Below are 19,785 nucleotides of genomic sequence, written 5' to 3'. Positions count from 1 at the left end.
TGACCAACATGAGGAAACCTTGCCTCTACTAAAAATACAAAAATTAGCCACGCGTGGTGGTGTGTGCCTGTGATCCCAGATACTAGGGAGGCTGAAGCAGGAGAATCGCTTGGACCTGGGAGGTGGAGGTTGCAGTGAACCAAGGTCGCGACACTGCACTCCAGCCTAGGTGACAAGAGCAAGACTCTGTCTCAAAAGAAAAAAAGAAAGAAAGAAAGAAAAAATCCCATATAAAAGAGGCTGTACAGAGACCCCTCACTCCTGCCACCATTCAAGGACACAGCAAGAAGGTGCCTATGAGCCAGAAAGCAGGCTTTCGCCATAAGCCAAATCTAACTTCATCTAAGACTTCCCAGCCTCCAAAACTGTTAGAAATAAATTTGTTATTTATAAGCCACTCAATTTATGGGATTTTGTTGTAGCAGCCCAAAAAGTCTAAGATATCCAGAGGTGAGCTCAGCCATCCTATCATTGTATATTAAATGTTGTCCATCTTCGATCTTGGCAGACTTGCTTACTGACACCTGAACCCAGGGTAAATCCAGGGTTCAGGGGCCTCTCAGAGGCATGAAAGGCTGCTCCTTCACCTCCTCAGTGAATCTGGGGCGTGTTGTTCTACCCAGGATCTGGAGCTTCTAGCAGGGACCATGGCAGTTCTGGAAGGGCCATTCCCAAGTTTTGCCCCTGTACACCTCTGAAATCCACACTCCCAATTCTTTCTGCAACAGAATAATCCTGTTTGTTTGCAATCACAGATCATGGCCCCAGAGGCTTGGGCCTTATCTCCTCCCCAGCTTCATTCATCTGCTGCTCAGAAAACCTTTCACCTCTGAGCCATCCACTCCCTGGGCCATCATTTTATTATTTTAGAGACAGGTCTCACTATGTTGCCCAGGCTGGAATGCAGTGGCTATTCACAGGTGCAATCATTGTGCCCTGTAGCCTTGAACTCCTGGGCTCAAGTGACCCTCCTGCCTCAGCCTCCCAAGCAGCTGGGATTATAGGTTCGTGCCATCATCCCTGCAACTCCATCCTCCCATCATTATAATTTTTAAAAGGCCCTGTGCACAAACATCTCATTGTTTTTCAAAGTGCATCTTCCAAATGCAGTTGACTTTCTCTCTGTTCCAGCCTCCCTCCACTGCTCCTTCCAAAATGAGAATGCTTTATCGGAAATTCTTAAATTCCTACTGCCCTCCTTTTCTGTGTTGGGGCTCAGGACAATACCACCCCAAAATGCAACTGTAGGAGGCCAGAATATACCACCCCAAACTATACTTGTCATATTTGGGGCTGGTTATTCTGAGAAACTGCAGACACAGGAGTAGCTCTGAAAAGCTGCCCTTTTGTAAAACACAATGATATCCATCAAGAAAATCTACATTAGTAAAGTATCTCTATCAGGACTGGGGCTGCTCCAGGCAACTGTGATGAACCAAGAGATTTTATGGGCATAACAAGACCACATTTACTCACCCTATACTTCCTCCCCTCACTCTTCCATAACTTGTCTCCACCACCCACCAGAAGCCCCAGGCCCCTATTCCTTTCTGTGGCTCAGGGGGCTATATAAGCTTCCCTCTTCGGACCCTTCTTTTGAGTCTCATATTTTGTGGGACTCCCAGGCATATACACATAATTACTGTGTTTTTTCTCCTGTTAATCTATTTTATGTCCATTTAATTTGTAGCCCAGCCAAAGAACCTAGGTGGGTGGAGGAAGCCAGTTTTCCATCTCCCACATTTGCTGACTTGCTGTGACTAATCTCATTCAAATTCTGGCTTTCTAGGGCCACATCAGGCCTTTCAGCAGCTTGAATCTGCATGGTTATCTATAAGGCTACACATTTTACAGAGAAAAAAAAAATCTGTATTTGTCTACACATACAATGGGATACTAAGTAAAACGATATGACTCTTGATGAGCTATGAGCACCGGCATGAGTCCCCGAGTCCCTCACAGAACAAGAGCCAGCCTATTCCCAACAACTCCCCTGTGGGAGCCTCTGATGCACAAAACCACTGTCCAACCGAGGGCACAAGAGTCAAAGTTCTTCATTGACCAGGGAGGACCTGAAGGGAGAATTTCAGGAATGCCAATTTCCACACAATCCTAAATGACAAAGCCAGCCTCCTACTTCTAAGAATAAGGACCCATATATTAAAAGAGCCAGACCTCTGAGTTTACAAATGTGAAAACTCAGAATGAAAGCCATCTTGAGTGGCACCCAATCTTCATCTGCAGCCACCATTCTACTTTGGCCTTTTCTATCTTACAACTTGACTACTCCAATTTCATCTTCATATATATATATATATATAGACACACACACACACACACAAGGTTTTGCTCTGTTGTTCAGGTTAGAGTGCAGTGGTGCAAACACGACTCACCGCAGCCTCAACTCCTGGGTTCAAGCGATCCTCCCACCTCAGCCTCCCAAGCAACTGGGACTATAGGCGTGCACCACCGCACCCAGCTAATTTTTGTACTTTTTGAAACAGGGTTTTGCCATGTTGCCATGCTGGCCATGTTGCACAGGCTGGTCTCTAACTCCTGAGCTCAAGCAATCCGCCTGCCTCAGCCTCCTGAAGTGCTGGGATTACAAGCGTTGAGCTGTTGTACCTGGCCCATCTTCTAATATTTTTGACCAATAAAATATTATCTCTGGATAGTGAGAAGATATTTCCCTGGGCCCTGAGTTGTAGACAATTCAGACAGTCTCCAGGAAAGTCCGTACCTGATCACCCCTACACCTTCGGTTCCTTTCCTCTCACAGGCATTTAAGCTCTGAATTTTTGAAAGCATAGTCACATTTGAAGAAGTGGAAGAAAAACAGTATCCACAAAAATAAAAATTCACATAATTTTGAGCCTACATCGAGAAATGCAATATGTGAACCCAAGGAGTGAGCACAAAGAACAGAAACTGCATTCTGGACAGAACGGGGTCTGGGCAGGCTTGTTTCTGAGGGGTAGCACGGGAATGAAGGGGTTTCCTTGTTGTTACAAACAGTTCAGGAGTGATAACTAATGTATCCTTTCCCATATTAACCAATGTATCCTTTCCCACATTAACTAATGTATCCTTTTCCACAATGCATCAGTGTTTCAGTGTTTTTCTTCACCAAGAATTATGCTGTATTTAAAATACAAAACCAGGCCAGGTGCAGTGACTCATGCCTGTAATCCCAGCACTTTGGGAGGCCAAGGCAGGAGAACTGCTTGACCTCTTGGAGATAGAGACCAGCCTGGGCAACATGGCAGAAACCCCATCTCTACAAAAAATACAAAAATTAGCCAGGGGTGTCCCAGCTACTAGGGAGGCTGAGATGGGAGGATCATCTGAGCCTGGGGAGGTTGAAGGAGCAGTGAGCCATGACTGTGCCACTGCACTCCAGCCTAGGCAACAGAATAAAACCCTATCTCAAAATAAGTAAATAAAATTTTAAAATAAATGAAACCCACAGTGATCTCCTTTTCATGGGGAATCTGAAATAAAGCCAAATTCATAGAAGCAGAGAGTAGAATGCTGTTTACCAGAGGCTGGGACATGGGGGAGAGATGTTGGTCAAAGGCACAAAACTTCAGTCAGCTAAGAGAAATTAGTTCAACTACTAGTTAGTTCAACAGTTAGATCTATTGTACAACTTAGTGACTCTCTCTAGTCAATAACAATGTGCTATATACTTGAAAATTGGTAAGAGAGTAGATTTTAAGTGTATTCTACACACACAAAGAGTAGGGGAGGTAATACATTAATTAGCTTGATTTAGCCATTCTACAATGGAATTTTTATTTCTCAATTTAAAAAAAAAAAACAGGAGCATAGTGTTTCACGAACGTTTTATGCACCAATTCTTCCCCTGGTTCCCTAAACGCTTTATGTGTTCTCTTTCTTACCTACAGAATTCTTTAGCAACAGAGAGGGAGACACGGGCGGGAGGTTAATTCCATTTCACCGACATCATAAATGAGGCCCTGAATGCCAGTCTTCTCAAGCCCATGGAGTGAGTGGGCACTGTAATGTGCCCAGAAACCTAGGGCAGGTCTGCACTGAGCCAGTGCCATTGCCCGCTAGCTATTTTTCTGGGAGGTATTGCCAAAGCGTTGCACTGTTCTTAACAGCAGAGATCGCTGGCTAAGGCTGATCTGGGCAGGCTCTACCTTGGGAGTGCTGGCTGAGTTTACCAGGCACACCCTCAGCCCCTAGGCCACCTGTCTTGTTGGTCCAGGTAAAATATGCAGGTCACAGATATGGACTGATAGTTGCACCCACTGGAAAAACAAAGAGGAAATGGAGAAACTACAATCAGGACAAAGAACCCTTGGACAGTCCACCGAGCCCTGTGGCATGACCAGGACAACAGGGACAGTCCCATCCCACAAAGGGAGAGAGGAGGCGGGCAGAAGAGCTCCGCTGGCCGCAGCCTAGGCTTGGCTTGGCTCAGCCCAGCCCACTTCCCTGTCTATGGGAGCAGGTGGCTGCTGGCCCCAGGTCATGGAGCCTGGAACATGCATGGGGCTGGAGGGTAAGAGCTGTGCCCCCAGAGAGGGGCTGGCTTTCATGGTGTGTGCTCCATAGCAGGCTCAGCCATGCTCTTCCCTTATCTGTTACCAGAAAGGCTGGGCAGGAAGGACATGAAGAAGGAAGACCTCTGGCTCCTGAAGTCCTGCTTCCCCTCATCTCACAGGGCAGGCAAAGGACCACCTTCCACAGACATGTTTTCCTTTCTTGCCTGATGCTCTTCCCCACTGACCCCAGGGCCATCAGCAGCAGGGCTCCTGGGAACACAGTGCCACATATGACCACACTCCTCCAGCCTCTTGCCTCTCCTGTGTCTCGTGTCACTTCTCTTAGGCTGTGCCCTGGCACGTAAAGATGCTCGTGACAAGTGCCAGATCTGGAAGTTGCCCAGGAGCAGGTTGCCTCCCACAGCCTCCCCAGTTAGGGCAGGAGACTGATCTGAGCTGTTAAGGGGCATTCGTGGACCAAGCCAAAGCCCAGGGTGTGGAGCCCAGCTCTCTTTTCAGACCCCAGCCTGGCTCTGGGTCACTGAGGCTGGGGCACAAACTTCTCTAGCAGCTGGAAGCCAGTATGTCTGCCAAGGAGGTTGCAGAGAGGATGAGGCAGCCCCAGGAAGCCACAAGAGTAAGTCAGCTGTTCTAGATCAAAGGTGATTCTAAAACCCAAAAACTCTGATGCTTTGGACTTTTTGGGGTTTTCCGGGGTGAGGAGGGCACATTTCTCTAAAGCCATCCTAGCAATTACCCCTGTAGGAATCTCACCTGTCAGGCACAGGCGATATATGCCCTCTTTTCTCTAAGTCAGTTTGCATTGGTTTTTTTCTACTTGCAACCAAAGGTACCCAAGCTGAGGCCAAAGGCAAAGCCTGTCTGAGGATGTTCTGGGTACAGCTCTGCCCAGAAACACCTCTTTAGGCCCCAGGCTCCTGGTCACAAGCCTTCGCCTGCTCACACAAACTCTGCTAGTCACAGGTTTGGGGGTCCAAACTCAGCGCTCTCACACACAGGCCAGAATGCCAAAGGGACGGCCTGTCCCTCACCCCCTGCCCTCCCCGGCTGCTCTTGCTCACCCTCTGTGCACTCCTGGCTCTTCCTCCTCCTACAAGAGCCTGGTGCTGTGAGGGATGCTCCTCACTCCCCCAGCAGCCCTGCGCCCCAGGACGGCGTCTTGAAAGGACGGCGTCATGAAAGGCAATGGGCAGTCACAGGATCCTCTTCTGAAAGAGGCTCAGCTGGGAAGTTCCATGCAGGATCTAAATGTGCGCAGATGTTTTCCCTAAACTAAAGCTAATAAAGCCAACCTCTCCCGCCTTCTTCCTGGAGGGAAAATACTTCCAGACCACTGTAGGCGCCTCCCTTTAACGCAGAACAATGAACAATGTGCAGCTTCCACCAGGGGCCTGGATAAGTGGCACAGAGGAGTCACCGTGAGAGGCTGGAGCCCCTTGGAATGTGGGCTGCTTCTCAAGTACAGAGACCCAGATCTGAGCCCCAGGAAGGGTGCTGCTGGCACAGGACTGCTGCAGCAAACTCAGCTCCTCCTGGGTGGGCAGCAACAACAGGCGTGCCCTCCCCTGCCTGATTCTCTCACCCAGCAGCAGACGGAAAGCAGCCCAGGTATTTTCTAAATGTCAAGCTTCAACCTAGACCAATAGCCTGCTGTAACCACGAGTCAAAACATAAAATTAAGGCCCCAGGAGTCATGGGTCATATCCCTGCAGCCTTGAGTACAATCTAGCTCATCTCTAGGGCTCCACATTCAGGCTTGGATGGTTTTAACTCAGGCCAGTCTCAACAGGTGTCAGGTACCGAGAGCCCACATGTTTGTCCAACCACCTCTGGGCTTGCTGGTCCTCAGGAGGGGTCAGCTTTCTCTGAAGATGGCTACAGCTATTTTCCACTTGGGCTGAACACAGTAAACACCCACCTTCCTTGGAACTGACCTCTAGAACATCCCTAAGGAGATGTATGGAGACAGAAAAGAAAAAAATACTTCAGAGCAAAGACACAAGGCTAAGACTCATGGAAGGGCCTGGCCAAGGGCCCAAGGAGGCTCATTTTTATTCCCAAATTAACCATCCATTGCATTTCCTCATGGGACAAAGAATTTGCAATCCAAGCTGTTTCATCACGTGGGAAGAGGCCTCTGATTTGAGTTTACCAAATGATACGTCCACCTACAAACATTTTCTTTTAGCACATTGAAAGTTAAAGGGAAAAGATTAAAATGACTACCTGACTTATTTTGAATAATGACTAGCCGGAAAGGCCTAAGTCATATTTCACAAATGAAGTGCTGGGGGATTTAAACCTTCTGTTATTTCTAAAATCCTGATGTTTCCAGTTCTAACATCCGCAGACTCTGGAACTCCACAAACACCTTGGAGTAAGTGAAGCTGGAATGTTGATGGTAAACTTGGCCCAGCAGCTGGCCTGAGTTCTCGGCCCCATAAGGACACAGAGCCACTGTGACTGCCTGTCAGCAGGGCTCCAGGAAACCCTGAGCAGAGGGGCCACCCCACCCTACCTCCACCCCCCTACCTCGGCCCCCACTGCTCTGCCCAGAGCCCAAGGCTTCTGTTTTAGGCATGAAGAGCTGCATCCATCCACTTCCAATTAAGGAGAAAGCAGACGAAAAGGCAAAAGCAGAAACTCAGAGGAAACAAGTCCTTCTGAAGAAGGAGGCAGACAGGTACAAAACCTGCGGGGAGGCCCACCACCTCCACCGGATTTATTGCACAGCCATGGGGTGCACTGTACAAAAGACCCACCTTCCTTTTTAAAAGACCCACTGCTTTCCTTTGTAAGGGCTAAGAATGCAGGAACAAAGGTAATCTATTGCTCACGGCCCCTAATCTACTGCTCACGGCCCCTAATCTATTGCTCACGGCCCCTAATCTATTGCTCACGGCCCCTAATCTACTGCTCGCGGCCACACACCAGCCTCCTCACAAGCCCTGCAGTGCTTGCAGCAGACTCCTGGTCTACCCAGCCAGCAACTTCCTTGGGTGGAAGGAGATAAAGACAGGAAAAAAGAGACCAGCCAAGGGACAGAGCAGAAGATGCCCGCTGAGGGGAGTGGATGGAGTGTGCTAAGTCTCTGAGGCTGGACGGTGTTGTGTGTTCAAAGAACCGACAGGCGACCAGATCCTGGTGAACATCAGGCGAGGGGAGGAGCGGCGGGAGCCAGGTGGCAGGGCCTGGAGGCACTAGCAAGGGATTTGGATTTTAGACTAAAAGCAATGGGAAGCAGATACAGGTTTTAACCATGGAAGTCCAATGACATGGACTGTTCTAGAAAGAAGAGAGGTGAGGGAAAAGTGAAGATAAGACTTGATTATCATGGTCAGGCACAGTGGCTCATGCCTGTGATCCCAGCACTTTGGGAGGCTGAGGCAGGCATACCATTTGAGGTCAGGAGTTCGAGACCAGCCTGGCCAACATGGTGAAACCCTGTCTCTACTGAATATACAAAATTAAAACCCCGTCTCTACTAAAAATACAAAAATTAGCTGGGCACAGTGGCGTGCGCCTGTATTTCCAGCTACTTGGGAGACTGAGGCAGGAGAATCGCTTCAACCCAGGAGACGGAGGCTGCAATGTGGCCCAGATCATGCCACTTCACTCCAGCCTGGGGGACAGAGTGAGACTCCATCTCAAAAAAAAAAAAAAAAAAAGACTTGATCATCAGGTGTCTGGTTTGAGCACCTGGGTGAATAAGGCCCCAGGTGTTGAGATGAGGAAGATGGGGGTGGGGCTGGGTTCGTTTGAATGTACATTTGTTTTTGTTTTGAGAGGAAGACGGTCATCAGAGTTCTACGTTGGACATGTTGAGCCTGAGCTATCCAGGAGAAATCCAAGAGGAGATATGAAGTAAACTATTGAATTAAGGCTGGGCACAGAGGCTCATGCCTGTAATCCTAGCACTTTGGGAGGCCAAGGCGGGAGAATCACTTGAGCCCAGGAGTTCAAGACCAGCTTGGGCAATATAGGGAGGACCTGTCTTTACAAAAAATTTAAAAATTAGCCAGGCATGGTGGCGTGCACCTGTATTCCCAGCTACTCGGGAGGCTGAGGCAGGAGGATCACTTGAGCCTGGGAGGTGAAGGCTGCAGTGAGCCATGATTGTGCCACTGTACTCCAGTCTGGGTGACAGAGCGAGACCCTGTCTCAAAAAAAAGGAAAATTACAGTGCTCAGATGAGAGGGAAGGCTATAAATTGGGGCATTATCGGCACATATTATTTAAGTCCATGAGCATAAATGAGATGTCTTAGAGAGAGAGAACAGAAAACAAAGATTGCCCAGGCCAAAGGGGACATAAGTCTGAGCCCTGTACCAATCATCCGTATAACCAGGAATCGGCAAACTACAACCTGCAGTCTGTTTTTACAACTAAAACTCTACTGGAACATGGATTTACATGTTGTCTCTGGCTGCTTTTGAACTGTAACAGCAGAGATGTTGCACAAAGACGGAATGGCCCAGAAAGCCTAAAATATGTACTATGAGGTCTTTTACAGAAAGTTTACTGCTCCCTTAATTTAAATCATCCAGAGGACTCAGTTTCCTTATCTATAGAAGTCACCCACCTTGCAGGATTAAGGGATATAATTATTTCTATAATGAAAAAAACCTAGCACACAGACACGGTACACAAGAGTTTCTGCTGAATCTGAGCCTGCTCAGTGGGCTTTTCACTCCTGGCTTCAACACTGCAGCATCCAGCTCTGTTTCCATATTTGGCAATGGCGTTTAAACAGCACACACCTGCACTCCAGAAACAACTGCTAAAGTGAATTTGTAAATATAAACAGAAATGTCATCTGAGCTACTGCTTCCAACACAGGATAGATGTGTGTGAGCAGTTCTGACTCAGTCAGTTCTTTGTGGCCAACCAGTCTCCCCTAAACCCCTGTCCAACCTGAAACAAAAGCATCAGTCCATGAACAATTGGTTTTCACAGAACAATTGCTTACAATGCCTAAGTCCTCACCACTAATCTTAAAGGGAAGAAACAGAATTGTTCAGCATCGCTTGCTTACCCCAGAACACTGCCCTAGCTTGGGTAATCCATCTGCAAGAACAGCCAATCATGTTTCAGAATAAAGTTGTTTCCTAGGCAACCAAAAATCTAGCCACAGAAACAGGCTGTAGACAGTGGAAAGAAACACAGGGATGGGAATGGGAGGGTCGATGGAAGAGCAACCCAGAATCCACTGACCTTGATCTGATGTTCACCTGCAGTGCCACACTCAATCAGTATCCAAGTCCTAGCTGTTCACCCCATCCTCGACAGGGTACCCTGTCCCAGGGCCCTAGCATGGCATGGCCCCTTGGATGATTGGTAGCTACCTGGAGGACCTCGGAGTATATTTGCCTTCAGCCCACCTAAGAGAAAGCCTCCAGGCAAGTCCCCCAGAGAAGACAGTGAAGGCCCAGGACCCTTATGAACACGGGCACAGGGCCACGCTGGTGAATCTAGGAATAATGGCAGGGAAAAATGCACCCAAGCTTCCTTTGGGAATCAATCTCCCCTTCCCATTCTACAGATAATGTTGCAGCTTATTCTATTTTAGGGGAGAAAAAACTCTATTGTGTCCAACAGTAATATCCAAAGTAAAATTTCCGTCCAGGAACTCAGAAACTGGCTGCCACTCACATTAGGAATGCTGTCGTTTAAGCTAAAGCATTTAGCCAAGCGTTGCCCCAAGAAACAAAGCCTTGAAAAAGATCTACGGCTGGGTGCGCTGGCTCATGCCTGTGATCCCAACACTTCGGGAGGCTGAAGCAGACGGCTCACTTGAGCCCAGGAGTTAGAGACCAGCCTGGGCCACATAGCAAGGCCCTGTCTCAACAAAAAATTATTAAAAAAAAAAAAAAAAAAAAAGCTGGGCATGGTGATGTGTACCTATAGTCCCAGCTACTTGAGAGGATGAGGTAGGAAAATCCCTTGAGTCCGGAAGGTGGAGGCTGCAGTGAGCTGTGATCACACTGTTACATATGAGCCTGGGCAACAGAGTGAAACACTGTCTCAAAAAAAAGAAAGAAAAAGAAAAAGATCTAATGAGAGCTAAAGAAAGAGTCCTGCTTAGAGCCCCAGCGACCATTTCTGGCCTTCTGAGTGACTGAGAGGCTGGCAATTTCAGGCATAGGGCATTTCCACTTTTGCAGTTTTCTGGCACTTACGTCTTCTCAAAAGTCTTTGCAGATGTGGCATCTCACCTCTGAAAAACCCTGCGAGGCAGGAGGGGCAGGATCAGAGTCATCGGATTTTCTCTACAGCTCCCAAAGAAAAGGTCAGGAACCACATAAGGGAAAGGACCAGAACCCCACTTCTAACCACAGATGTGTGGAGAGCTCCAATCTCTCTACCTACTGCAGTGGTACCCGAGATCCTTCTTTTGCCTGGCCTCTCTCCAGCTACATCTGATCCCACCCACTTCTGAAATCTCAGCCAACTCATCAACTTCCCCGAACTAGCTCCCAATCCAGTTTTCTTGTCTGTCTTGGCCAATGCCACTTCTTTCTCTTAGTTACCAGGGTATGAAACTTCCATTTTGTACTTGTCACTGTCTCTTCTCTTCCCTCCCCCATCTCATCAATCACAGAGCCTGTTGCTTCCTCCTCCATCGCTTCTCTCCCATCCACCCTGGCCCCTCTACTTCGATCCACAGGTCTACAGAGTATGGGTTTCCATATTTGTGATTTGTTTTTTAGAGCCAAGGCACGTGCTCACTTTGAGAGTAGGGCAACAGTCCGGGCAGGCCGACTTTGCCAACAGAACCACCGCTTTTGCTCTCTGATAATGGCCCCCTGGGTGGTTTTCAGTGGCCAGGGTGTGGGGATTTGGTGGAAGCTGAGGGAACCCCTGAAACGGAGGTCTCCAACTACACAAAGGACAAAGTACTTAATGCTGCCTCACTTAGCAGAAGCCGCACCACATGGGGCTGCCACAGAAGCAAGGGATGAACAGCAGGTCTGATCAATAGCTGCAGACCACATTTACTCAAGTACTTCCTGTCCATTCCTGTGTCTCCTACCATCCATACTGAGAAATAAGTGTTTTCTGTGGGAGAATTCTCCCTCCCCTTGCTACCCATATTCTATTTAGAAACAAATGGTCACTATTGCTACAAGAACTTATTTGCCAGATAGGAAAGGAGCAGTCAGAGAAGTGGCCAGCTGTTTCTCATGGACAGGATGGAGGGAAGACTGAACCAGCTCATGGCTTCTCAAATTTTGAGATGCCTACAAATCACCTGGGCATCTTTACAAGTCCCTGGATGAAATGGAGATTCTGATTCAGCTGGTCTGGGGTGAGGTCTGAGGCTCTGCGTTTCTAGCAAGCCCCTTCGGGAAGCTGATACTGTCGTGTGTGGCCCACCCTGGGAGTAGCAAGAGACTGGTCACCATTTGCACCTTCATCCTCAGGCTTCAATCCCCAGTCCCATGGGACTTCTGCTACTCCAATCTTGATGCTTGAGTTCTCAAAAGGGGAGATACAAAAGTCGCTCCCTCCCTAGCCCAATGCACTCCTGCATAGAATGAAGCTGTCAGCTAGAGCTACAAAAGCTGCCCAAAGGCACCCCAAACCTGCAATTGGAAGGAAAGAAATCTTAAAACTAAAAAATTTAGATTAAAAAAAAATCCTTCAGTCACTTCCAAATCCATCTTTTGATTTCACTCTTACACCATGGCCCTCCTTAAGCCAGTCTTTCACAGGGAACCAGCAGAGAAAAAGGGAAACATTCACTCTAGATTCCGGTTGTCAGGAGCTGTACCCCGCGGCAGGTGCGCACCCTGTGTTTGTCACCATCCCTGCAGCCCTGACGGCATCATCTTATAATGCAACCTCTTTCCTGCCATGGACCCCACACTCTGTTGCTGTCTTGTGTATTATTCACGTGCATGCATTTTTAGCTGCATGGAAATACTACCAAGAAAGACCTGTGCCTGGGCAGAAAAGAGGCACTCTCCGAATATATATTTTTAAAACCTCTAGACTGGGAAAGAGCACATCTGCACTAGAAAAATAAGCCCCAGTTATTCAGAGAGCAGAGACGGGTTTTGAAGAGGACAGATGCTAGCAATGGCACTGGCCCCAAACACTTCCTCTCTCTCCATTTTTTTAGAACAAAAATGTTATGGGATGGAGGGTGGGATTTTGTGAATGAGTGAATATACTATCTTAAAGATCTATATTTAGAGACTGATATTTCAGAGGCAGCACTTCTAGGGAGAGAAGCCTCAGGCGGGTGCATATGGACCAACTCAACCGTGAAAATATTTGATAAACAGCTTCCATCACAATGTGGCCATTCAGCCTGAAATTTTATTTAAACACCACTATCCCAGTGGGCAGAACCTTAAGGGACCTTATCCAAAAAGGCACAGCTACCCAACAGAAGCTATCTAAACTCGGCCCTCACCTGACGGAACACTGATCATTTATTAACTCAGCTGAGAAAGAGGGCGGGGACGTTAGGGACCGGCGAGCTGAATTTCCAATGACTGAGGAGCACATTTTCCCAAACGTACAGTCACATTGTCCTTTCTGTTTCCTAAGCTCTTTACTAGACAGGTCTGAGCCGCGAGAGCTAGCCAGTGCCTGTCACTGATTAACTCAATTCCACTATAGAGACTTGCAAAAAATAGGTTAAAATGGTTCTTTTCTGCCTAGACTCGAGTTGTATTTCCATGCACCTAGCAACACTACACGTGCATGAGAAACAAGGCAGGCACAGCACAAGGATCATAACATTTAAAAAGAAAATCCTCAAACGCGATGTGCCTCCATTGTAAGAGGATGCTTTCTCAAGCTACAGGGGTGAAGACAAATGATGGGTGCACACCTGCTCGGAAGAATGACTCCCTGCTAAAGAGCTGGAGCCCAGAAAACCACGAGGCTCAGCCTAGCATTACATCACTACGCCGAGCCAGCTCCTCACTGAAGCCCAGGGGTCGAGGGACCAGTGAGGAAGTACCCCCCGAGGCCCCATCCCTCCTACAACACACAGATCAATCCCCACCATCTTTTAATCTACACATCCATGACTCTTAAGAACCCACTTTACTACCCCTACCCCCAAGTCCCCAGAAAATACTCTTCTCTGAAACATAGTCTTCTCTCTGGAAAAGTGGGGGCAGGTGAGGCTGGGAGGTCCACTTTGGATACAAGCCTGAGTTGCTGAAATGCGACCCGGCCGGCAGACCCATTCAATAAGCCCCATCGTCCAAACATGCCTGGGTAGGTAATGGAGACGACCATAACAGAAACGTGAATTCTAATAAACACTCGGCCAGGATAAAGGCCACTTCTGAGCACGTTAGCTCTGTGGTTGAGAGAAAAGATCGGATTCCTGGATCGATGCACAGTCAAGCACTGCCTCCACCAATGACAGGACGGTTCGGCCCTTTACTAATAATAGCAAGCGGCCTTGTCCTCGAGTGTTCACCAGAGTATGTGGATGATGCTTAGGCTAACTGGACGGAACGTCCACCAGAGCGCACCACGCCATCTGCCCAGCCACACGCGCAGCTGCCCGGAAACTGGGCTGTCTCCCCGGGCACGGAGCTGCCACGCTCATGGGTTCTTCCCAGGAGGAGGCAGTCGCTGATGCCTGGCTGTTCCCTTGCAGGAAATACCACTGTGCCGGGGGTGCAGAGGAAAGAAAGATGCTGACGGCAGGAGAAGCCCCCCAGCCATGCACCCACTGCTGAGCGACCAAAACTGAATTCCAGGGAATCGTTTCTGCCCACAGCAGTAACTTGGGGCTACCAGATGCTCCTCCCAGAGCAGCCACCAGGTAAAGCTTTCCAAGGCTGCGAAGAACCCCAGGCCAGCCTGGGCTCCAGGTTGCACAGGCATTAGGAAAGGCGACACTAACAAAGCCCGGGCATCCTCTCCTCCTCCCCGGGAGACTCGGGGCGGCCCGGGCGGAGCACTTACATTGCCTCGGAAGCCTCCAGGTTCAGGTCGCTGGCTGGGGCTGGCTGCAGGGACTGCGACCCTCCCATCCTCGCTGTGCCCTGGCGTGCAAGCTAGCCGCGAGCGGGGCCAGCGTCCTGGCGCGATTCCTGCAGCCGGGAGCCGGGGCGAGCCGGCCGGCGGCCGGGGTTGCTGCACTGCAGAGGGGAGCAGCTGCGGGCATCCGTGGCGGCGGCAGCGGCGGCAGGGAGCTGCGACTCGCGGCCCGAGCCGGGGCCCGGGGGGCGAGCGCCGCGTATGTGTGCGCGCGAGTGTGGCCGGCGCGCGCCCGTGTGGCCGGCGTGCGCGGCTCTGCCCGGGGCGTGCGGGTGTGAGCGTGAGCGCCGGTGTGATCCGAAAGGCTCTTCTCTTAAACCCCCCGGCAGCCGGCTCCTGTGTGTGACACGATGATGTCATCATCGCCGAGCAGCCCCAACGCCTGCATCTTCACAAAGCTCCATCGCGGGCTCCGGAAACGGGGCTGGGGGTGGGGAGGCGAAGACCCTCCCTCTGCCCCGGCCCCTCCCGCCTCGCCGGGACCGCCCGCATTGTGTAGCTTTGAAATGCAAAGGAGCCGCGGCCCGGGAGCTGGGGCCCTAGAAAGGAGGGGCGTGGTGGTCGGGCGGGCTGACCACCGAGAGTAGGGGGCTCAGCCCTGTTGGCTCATCCCTCCAGGAAGGAGGAAATGGTCTCTCCCGGCCCAGGACTAAGGTGATGGCTGGAGGAACAGGTAAATAGGCTGCAGTGGGCAGCGGGCAGCGGGCAGCGGGAGCGACGCTGGGAGAGACGTGCGCCCTTTTCCACCGCCGGCTTCTGCCTCCTTCAGGCCCCGGGTCCTGGAGGCAGCTGAGGTCTGTACCAGGGAGAGCTGCGGCGCCTGGCTCTCCCCTCACAGCCAGCCCGGGGCTAGCCTCCAAGGACCTTTGCACCGCACAGTCTGAGGGCCTGGGGCAAGCTAGGGAGCAAAAGGTACTGGGCCTGCGAGCGGGCTGGGGCTGCAACACCATCTTTGGCCACCAAATGAGCTCCACAAAGCCAAGCCCTGTGCAAAGGCTCACCCTAAACAAGCAGAGGCGCGGCCAGCTGAGCCGCCCAAGGCAGGCCCCTAATGCAGCATGCGTGTACAGGGCAAAGGCAGTTCTCTGTGACATGCATCGGCTCAGCTCTGTGATTCTAAACACGGGCTGGGCCTGTAGGAATGTCCGTGACACCCCATCACCAAGCTCCCAGTGCCCAGCCCCATTCTGTAGCTGGCAGCATGTCACCCATCAGCAGCCAAATCCCTGTCCCTGGCCTATGGCAGGCTTGGAAACCCTCAAGACTTGAGATCCTGAGCCTCCTCACTGGAGGCTGCTGGAGAAAGAGTTCATCTCTGTATAGGTACAGGAGGTTTGGGGCACACCTGGGAACCCCACCGTCCCCTCATGCTGTACATTCAACACAACCGCTTCCTGCGCTCCCAGCCCAGACTCACAACTGAATTCAAATGGAACCTCTGATGGGTAAGTGGGAAGACTCTTCCACATTTCCCAGCTTGTCTTCACCCACAGGGCAGTGAGCCTAAAATGTATCTAAACTGTGGCCAAAAGCAAAAGAAAATAAAAACAAAATTGTTCAAAGCATTTTAAAATTGCCTCCAATACACTGTTTTCTAGCGACGTGGCCAAGGATGTTTGGATGGGCTCTTTTGATACTGACACTCGAGGTCACAGTAGTTCCAGAGCTTCACGGGGACTGACTCTCCACTGCTCTTACTCAGTATCAGTGTCAAACAGAATGCCAGAGGATCAACATCGTTTTCTGGGATGTAACAGCATGAAATTTCCAAGAAACATTGAGAAGGTTTACTTTTGCATTTATATGAAAATAGCTAATGATTATGTCAATCTTGCAGGGAAGGTGGCTGTCGGGGTGGTGTGATGAGGCGTGCTCTGGAAAGCACCTCCCAGGGAAGCCGTCACTCAATGTCAGCATTGGGTGTCACTTGGTGGCAAGGATCCTGCAACCTGTTCATCCTGTCACCATTCTCAGCACCCTGGGGGTTTGTTTCTCTGTCAGAAAACAGACCTCTCCGGCTCCATATGCAGGTGAGGGCCCAAAAAAGCTTACCACGTGGAGCTGAAACATCTGTAAGCTCTAACCTGGGCTGTTACTGTTTTGAAGAAAGTGGCCCTTTCCCTGGGCACCTAGGGACTGGCCTTCAGCCAAGCCTCGTACTCAGAAAATACATGAGGAAAAAAATGAGGAACCACAATTAGAACTTTTAAAAACTGCCAACTTTTAAAAACATTTTTCAGATGAGGTGCAAAAGCACAAAGCCATCTAAATGTCCTTAGCCTTAATAGGTAGAGGTTCTGCTGCGATAACAAGATAGGGTTTGAAATGAGACTGGAGTTCAAATCCTGACTTCTCCCTCGTTAGCTGTGTGGCCTGAGCCGACTGTTTAACCATACTGAACCTTATTTCCTCAGCTGGCAAAAGAGGAAAAGCATCTATTTTGCAAGGGCTTTGGAAAAAGTAAATTAAATACCATCTATGAATGCCCAGGACCAGGATTCTTCTTTATAAGAAAAAATTTCCCCCCAAGTATAGTACCATATAGGAAATTAAGGCAGCATTAAAGTGAAGTGCTTTTACGTAGAATCCCAACAACTGCAAAGTTATGACATAGTGACAGGGCATATTACTTAGTGGGACAACACCATCTCACTGCTGTCAAAAACACAATCAAGAACCAGGAGAGGGGCTGGGCACCGTGGCTCACGTCTGTAATCCCAGCACTTGGGGAGGCCGAGGTGGGAGGATTGCTTGAGCCCAGGAGTTCAAGACCAGCCTGGGCAACATAGTGAGACCTTGTCTCTACCAAAAAATAAACAAAATTAGGTGCGTGTGGTGGTGCATAACTGTGGTCCCAGCTACTCAGGAGGCTGATGTGCTTGAGTCCAGCAAATTGAGGCTGCAGTGAGCCATGATCATGCCACTGCACTCCAGCCTGGGTGACAGAGCGAGACCCTGTCTCAAAAAAAAAAAAAAAAAAAAAAAGAACCAGGAGAGAAACAAATAGAATGTGGGCACCATTACAGTCGATACAACTAAAACCCATGTATGATTAGTTTGTGTAAATTATTTATGGAAGCGACTCTCAGACCCTCATTAAAGACCTTTCGATGCTGACTTTACAAACAATTTAAAACAAAGCTGGTGATCTAGTAACTCGGCCTACAGAAAATGTAAAGCTGAAGAAAATAAGGAGGGAGAATGATAAAAGGGCTGTGCTATGGACTGAATGCTTGTGCCTCCCTCCCAAATTCATGTGTTGAAGCCCTAATCCCTAGTGGGATGGTATTTGGAGGTGGGGCTTTTGGGAGGTAATTAGAATTAGATTACATCATAAGGGTCCCCTCAAGATGAGATTATACCCGTATAAAAAGAGAAAGAGACACGAGACCCCCCCCCCCCCCACTCCTTCTCTGCTGTGTGAGGCAAGAAAGTGGCCATCTGCAAGCCAGGAGGAGAGCCTTCATCAGGAACCCAACCACGCTAGCACCCTGATCTCAGACTTCCAGCCTCCAGAACTGGAAGAAATCAGTGTTTTCTATTTAAGCCACCCAGGGAACCCCACTACTCCTAAGCACGGCCCTAATGAGCCCCTGAACTCAAACAGCCCCTGGGGGCCTGTCTGTTAGACCACAGTCCACATATTCTAGGGGCCCGAAGGCAGGCTAAGCCGCTTAGACAGGCTCCACTGCAAACCTTCCTACTGACGTCCCCAAAGACACCCTAGAAACCTGGATAAATCAAGGAATGCATCCATCATTTCTAAAAAGCAGTTCAACGTTTATTAATGCACCTATTATGTGCCTGGCCTATAAGTGGAAACCAGCTTATTCTCACATTACTTTGTGACACCTACCAGAAAGATCAGCAAACCTGACAAATCCCTGTAGCCAAAAGATAAACTGAAGCTATGTAATGCAGCCTCTTCGGTCCCACAGAGGTTCAAGGGACGGAGCCATGGTCAGAAACTGCAAGTAGTTTGAGACCCCTCTGACACCCCAAGAAAAACAAAGGTGAGTGGCTCCACCTTTGCCTCTGGCCTCAGGGAGTCTCCAGTTGCCATAGCAGCAAGACTCTCCAAACACTACCAATGGACCCCGAGCTGCTAATTAGCCCGAGCACATACACTCAGGAAAGTAGGTCAGATCACAGAGAAACCCATCTGGAGGAGCTAAGAATGTAAACACAGATGGAGAACAGGGCTCCTCCAAGCCCTGGGTCTTCACCACCACCCACTACACCATGGTGGCGAGCAGAGGGAGGCTGGACAAAACCCCAGCGACTTCTCTTCAGGGAGCCAAGCTTGAGACCAGCTCTGGGCTGTCTCTGAGAGTGTTATCTTGTTACTCCACCTGAGGCCCCGCGCATCCAGCCCCACGTCACACAACTCTGCACCCAGCAGTGCCTGAACGCCCGAGCCCTGCACTGAGCTAGGCATGCTCATTGCCTTGCCGAAAATTCGAAGAGCTGGGAAGCTGTGTGGCCTGAATGCAGCACCCACATGTCAACAGGAGCAGGGACGTGTGAACAGGGACAGAACCTGGGCTCAGGCGAGAATGGTGCGGTGCCGGGCTTTCTCCACCCAGGTGTCACAGTCCCAGGATGGACGTTCTTTCCATGTGTCCCCAAAGGACACACTGCCGCATCACTCAGTCTTGTTCCAAAAGTCGTCCACTGCCTTTGCAAAAAAGTCCCAATCCAACCTCCTGGCTTTGATCCGGCATTGGAGCATGGCCAGGTCCTCACCGTGGCCTCACTGCTGAGGAGCTGCCCCCTCAACTTCTGCATCTCTCTCAGTTCCTCCAGAAAATCACATCCCAGCTCCCCCAGCTCCCTGGAGGGGTCTGCTCCCTGCCAGCCCCCAGACTTCTTTCTTCCCATCCCCTCGGCTGCCTGCATATTGATGCCTTGGTGCTTTCTTGCCTTGTTAAAGAGTCTCAGGTGTGTCTGTGTCTGGTGTCTCTGCTCTCCAGCCATGCAGGGTGCCCCAAGCACAGCCAGAGCCCCATAAACACATGCCGCACGAGACCTCAGAGGATGGGGAGAAGGTCCTGGCAAAACTCTGTCTTATGATGAATAGAGAAAAGGCAGAAGATGGTTGTGTTCGTTTATTTGCAGCGGTACAGATATTCTGTTAACCTCTTACATGCCAACATTAAATCTCACCTGCTCACCTTTGGGAGTCTAAGTGGTTTCTTGGGCTTAAGTACAAGCTTCAGTGAAGCCCCATCTT

At 49.8% G+C, this 19,785-nt stretch overlaps 1 protein-coding gene across 9 annotated transcripts in view; it reads right to left on the bottom strand.

Annotated features, from left to right (window-relative positions):
- Positions 1–19,785, bottom strand: part of TACC2 (transforming acidic coiled-coil containing protein 2) — a 257,941-nt gene that overhangs the window by 73,832 nt on the left and 164,324 nt on the right. The window contains exon 1 of one of the 9 annotated variants that reach the window (XM_004050209.5): positions 14,478–15,066. The exons of 5 other annotated variants lie outside the window; for them this stretch is intronic. In XM_004050209.5, the coding sequence (XP_004050257.5) occupies positions 14,478–14,545 (68 nt within the window). In that variant the 5' untranslated portion in view covers positions 14,546–15,066. Of the gene's footprint in view, positions 1–14,477; positions 15,067–19,785 lie in introns of those variants that run through there. 3 more of the 9 variants (XM_019035052.4, XM_004050208.5, XM_055353967.2) reach the window with 3 other exon arrangements.

The sequence above is a fragment of the Gorilla gorilla genome, chromosome 8 (assembly GCF_029281585.2).
Source record: "Gorilla gorilla gorilla isolate KB3781 chromosome 8, NHGRI_mGorGor1-v2.1_pri, whole genome shotgun sequence".
NCBI lineage: Eukaryota > Metazoa > Chordata > Mammalia > Primates > Hominidae > Gorilla > Gorilla gorilla.
The sequence above is the reverse complement of the archived record's forward strand: the minus strand, read 5'-3'. Positions and strand labels throughout refer to the sequence as shown.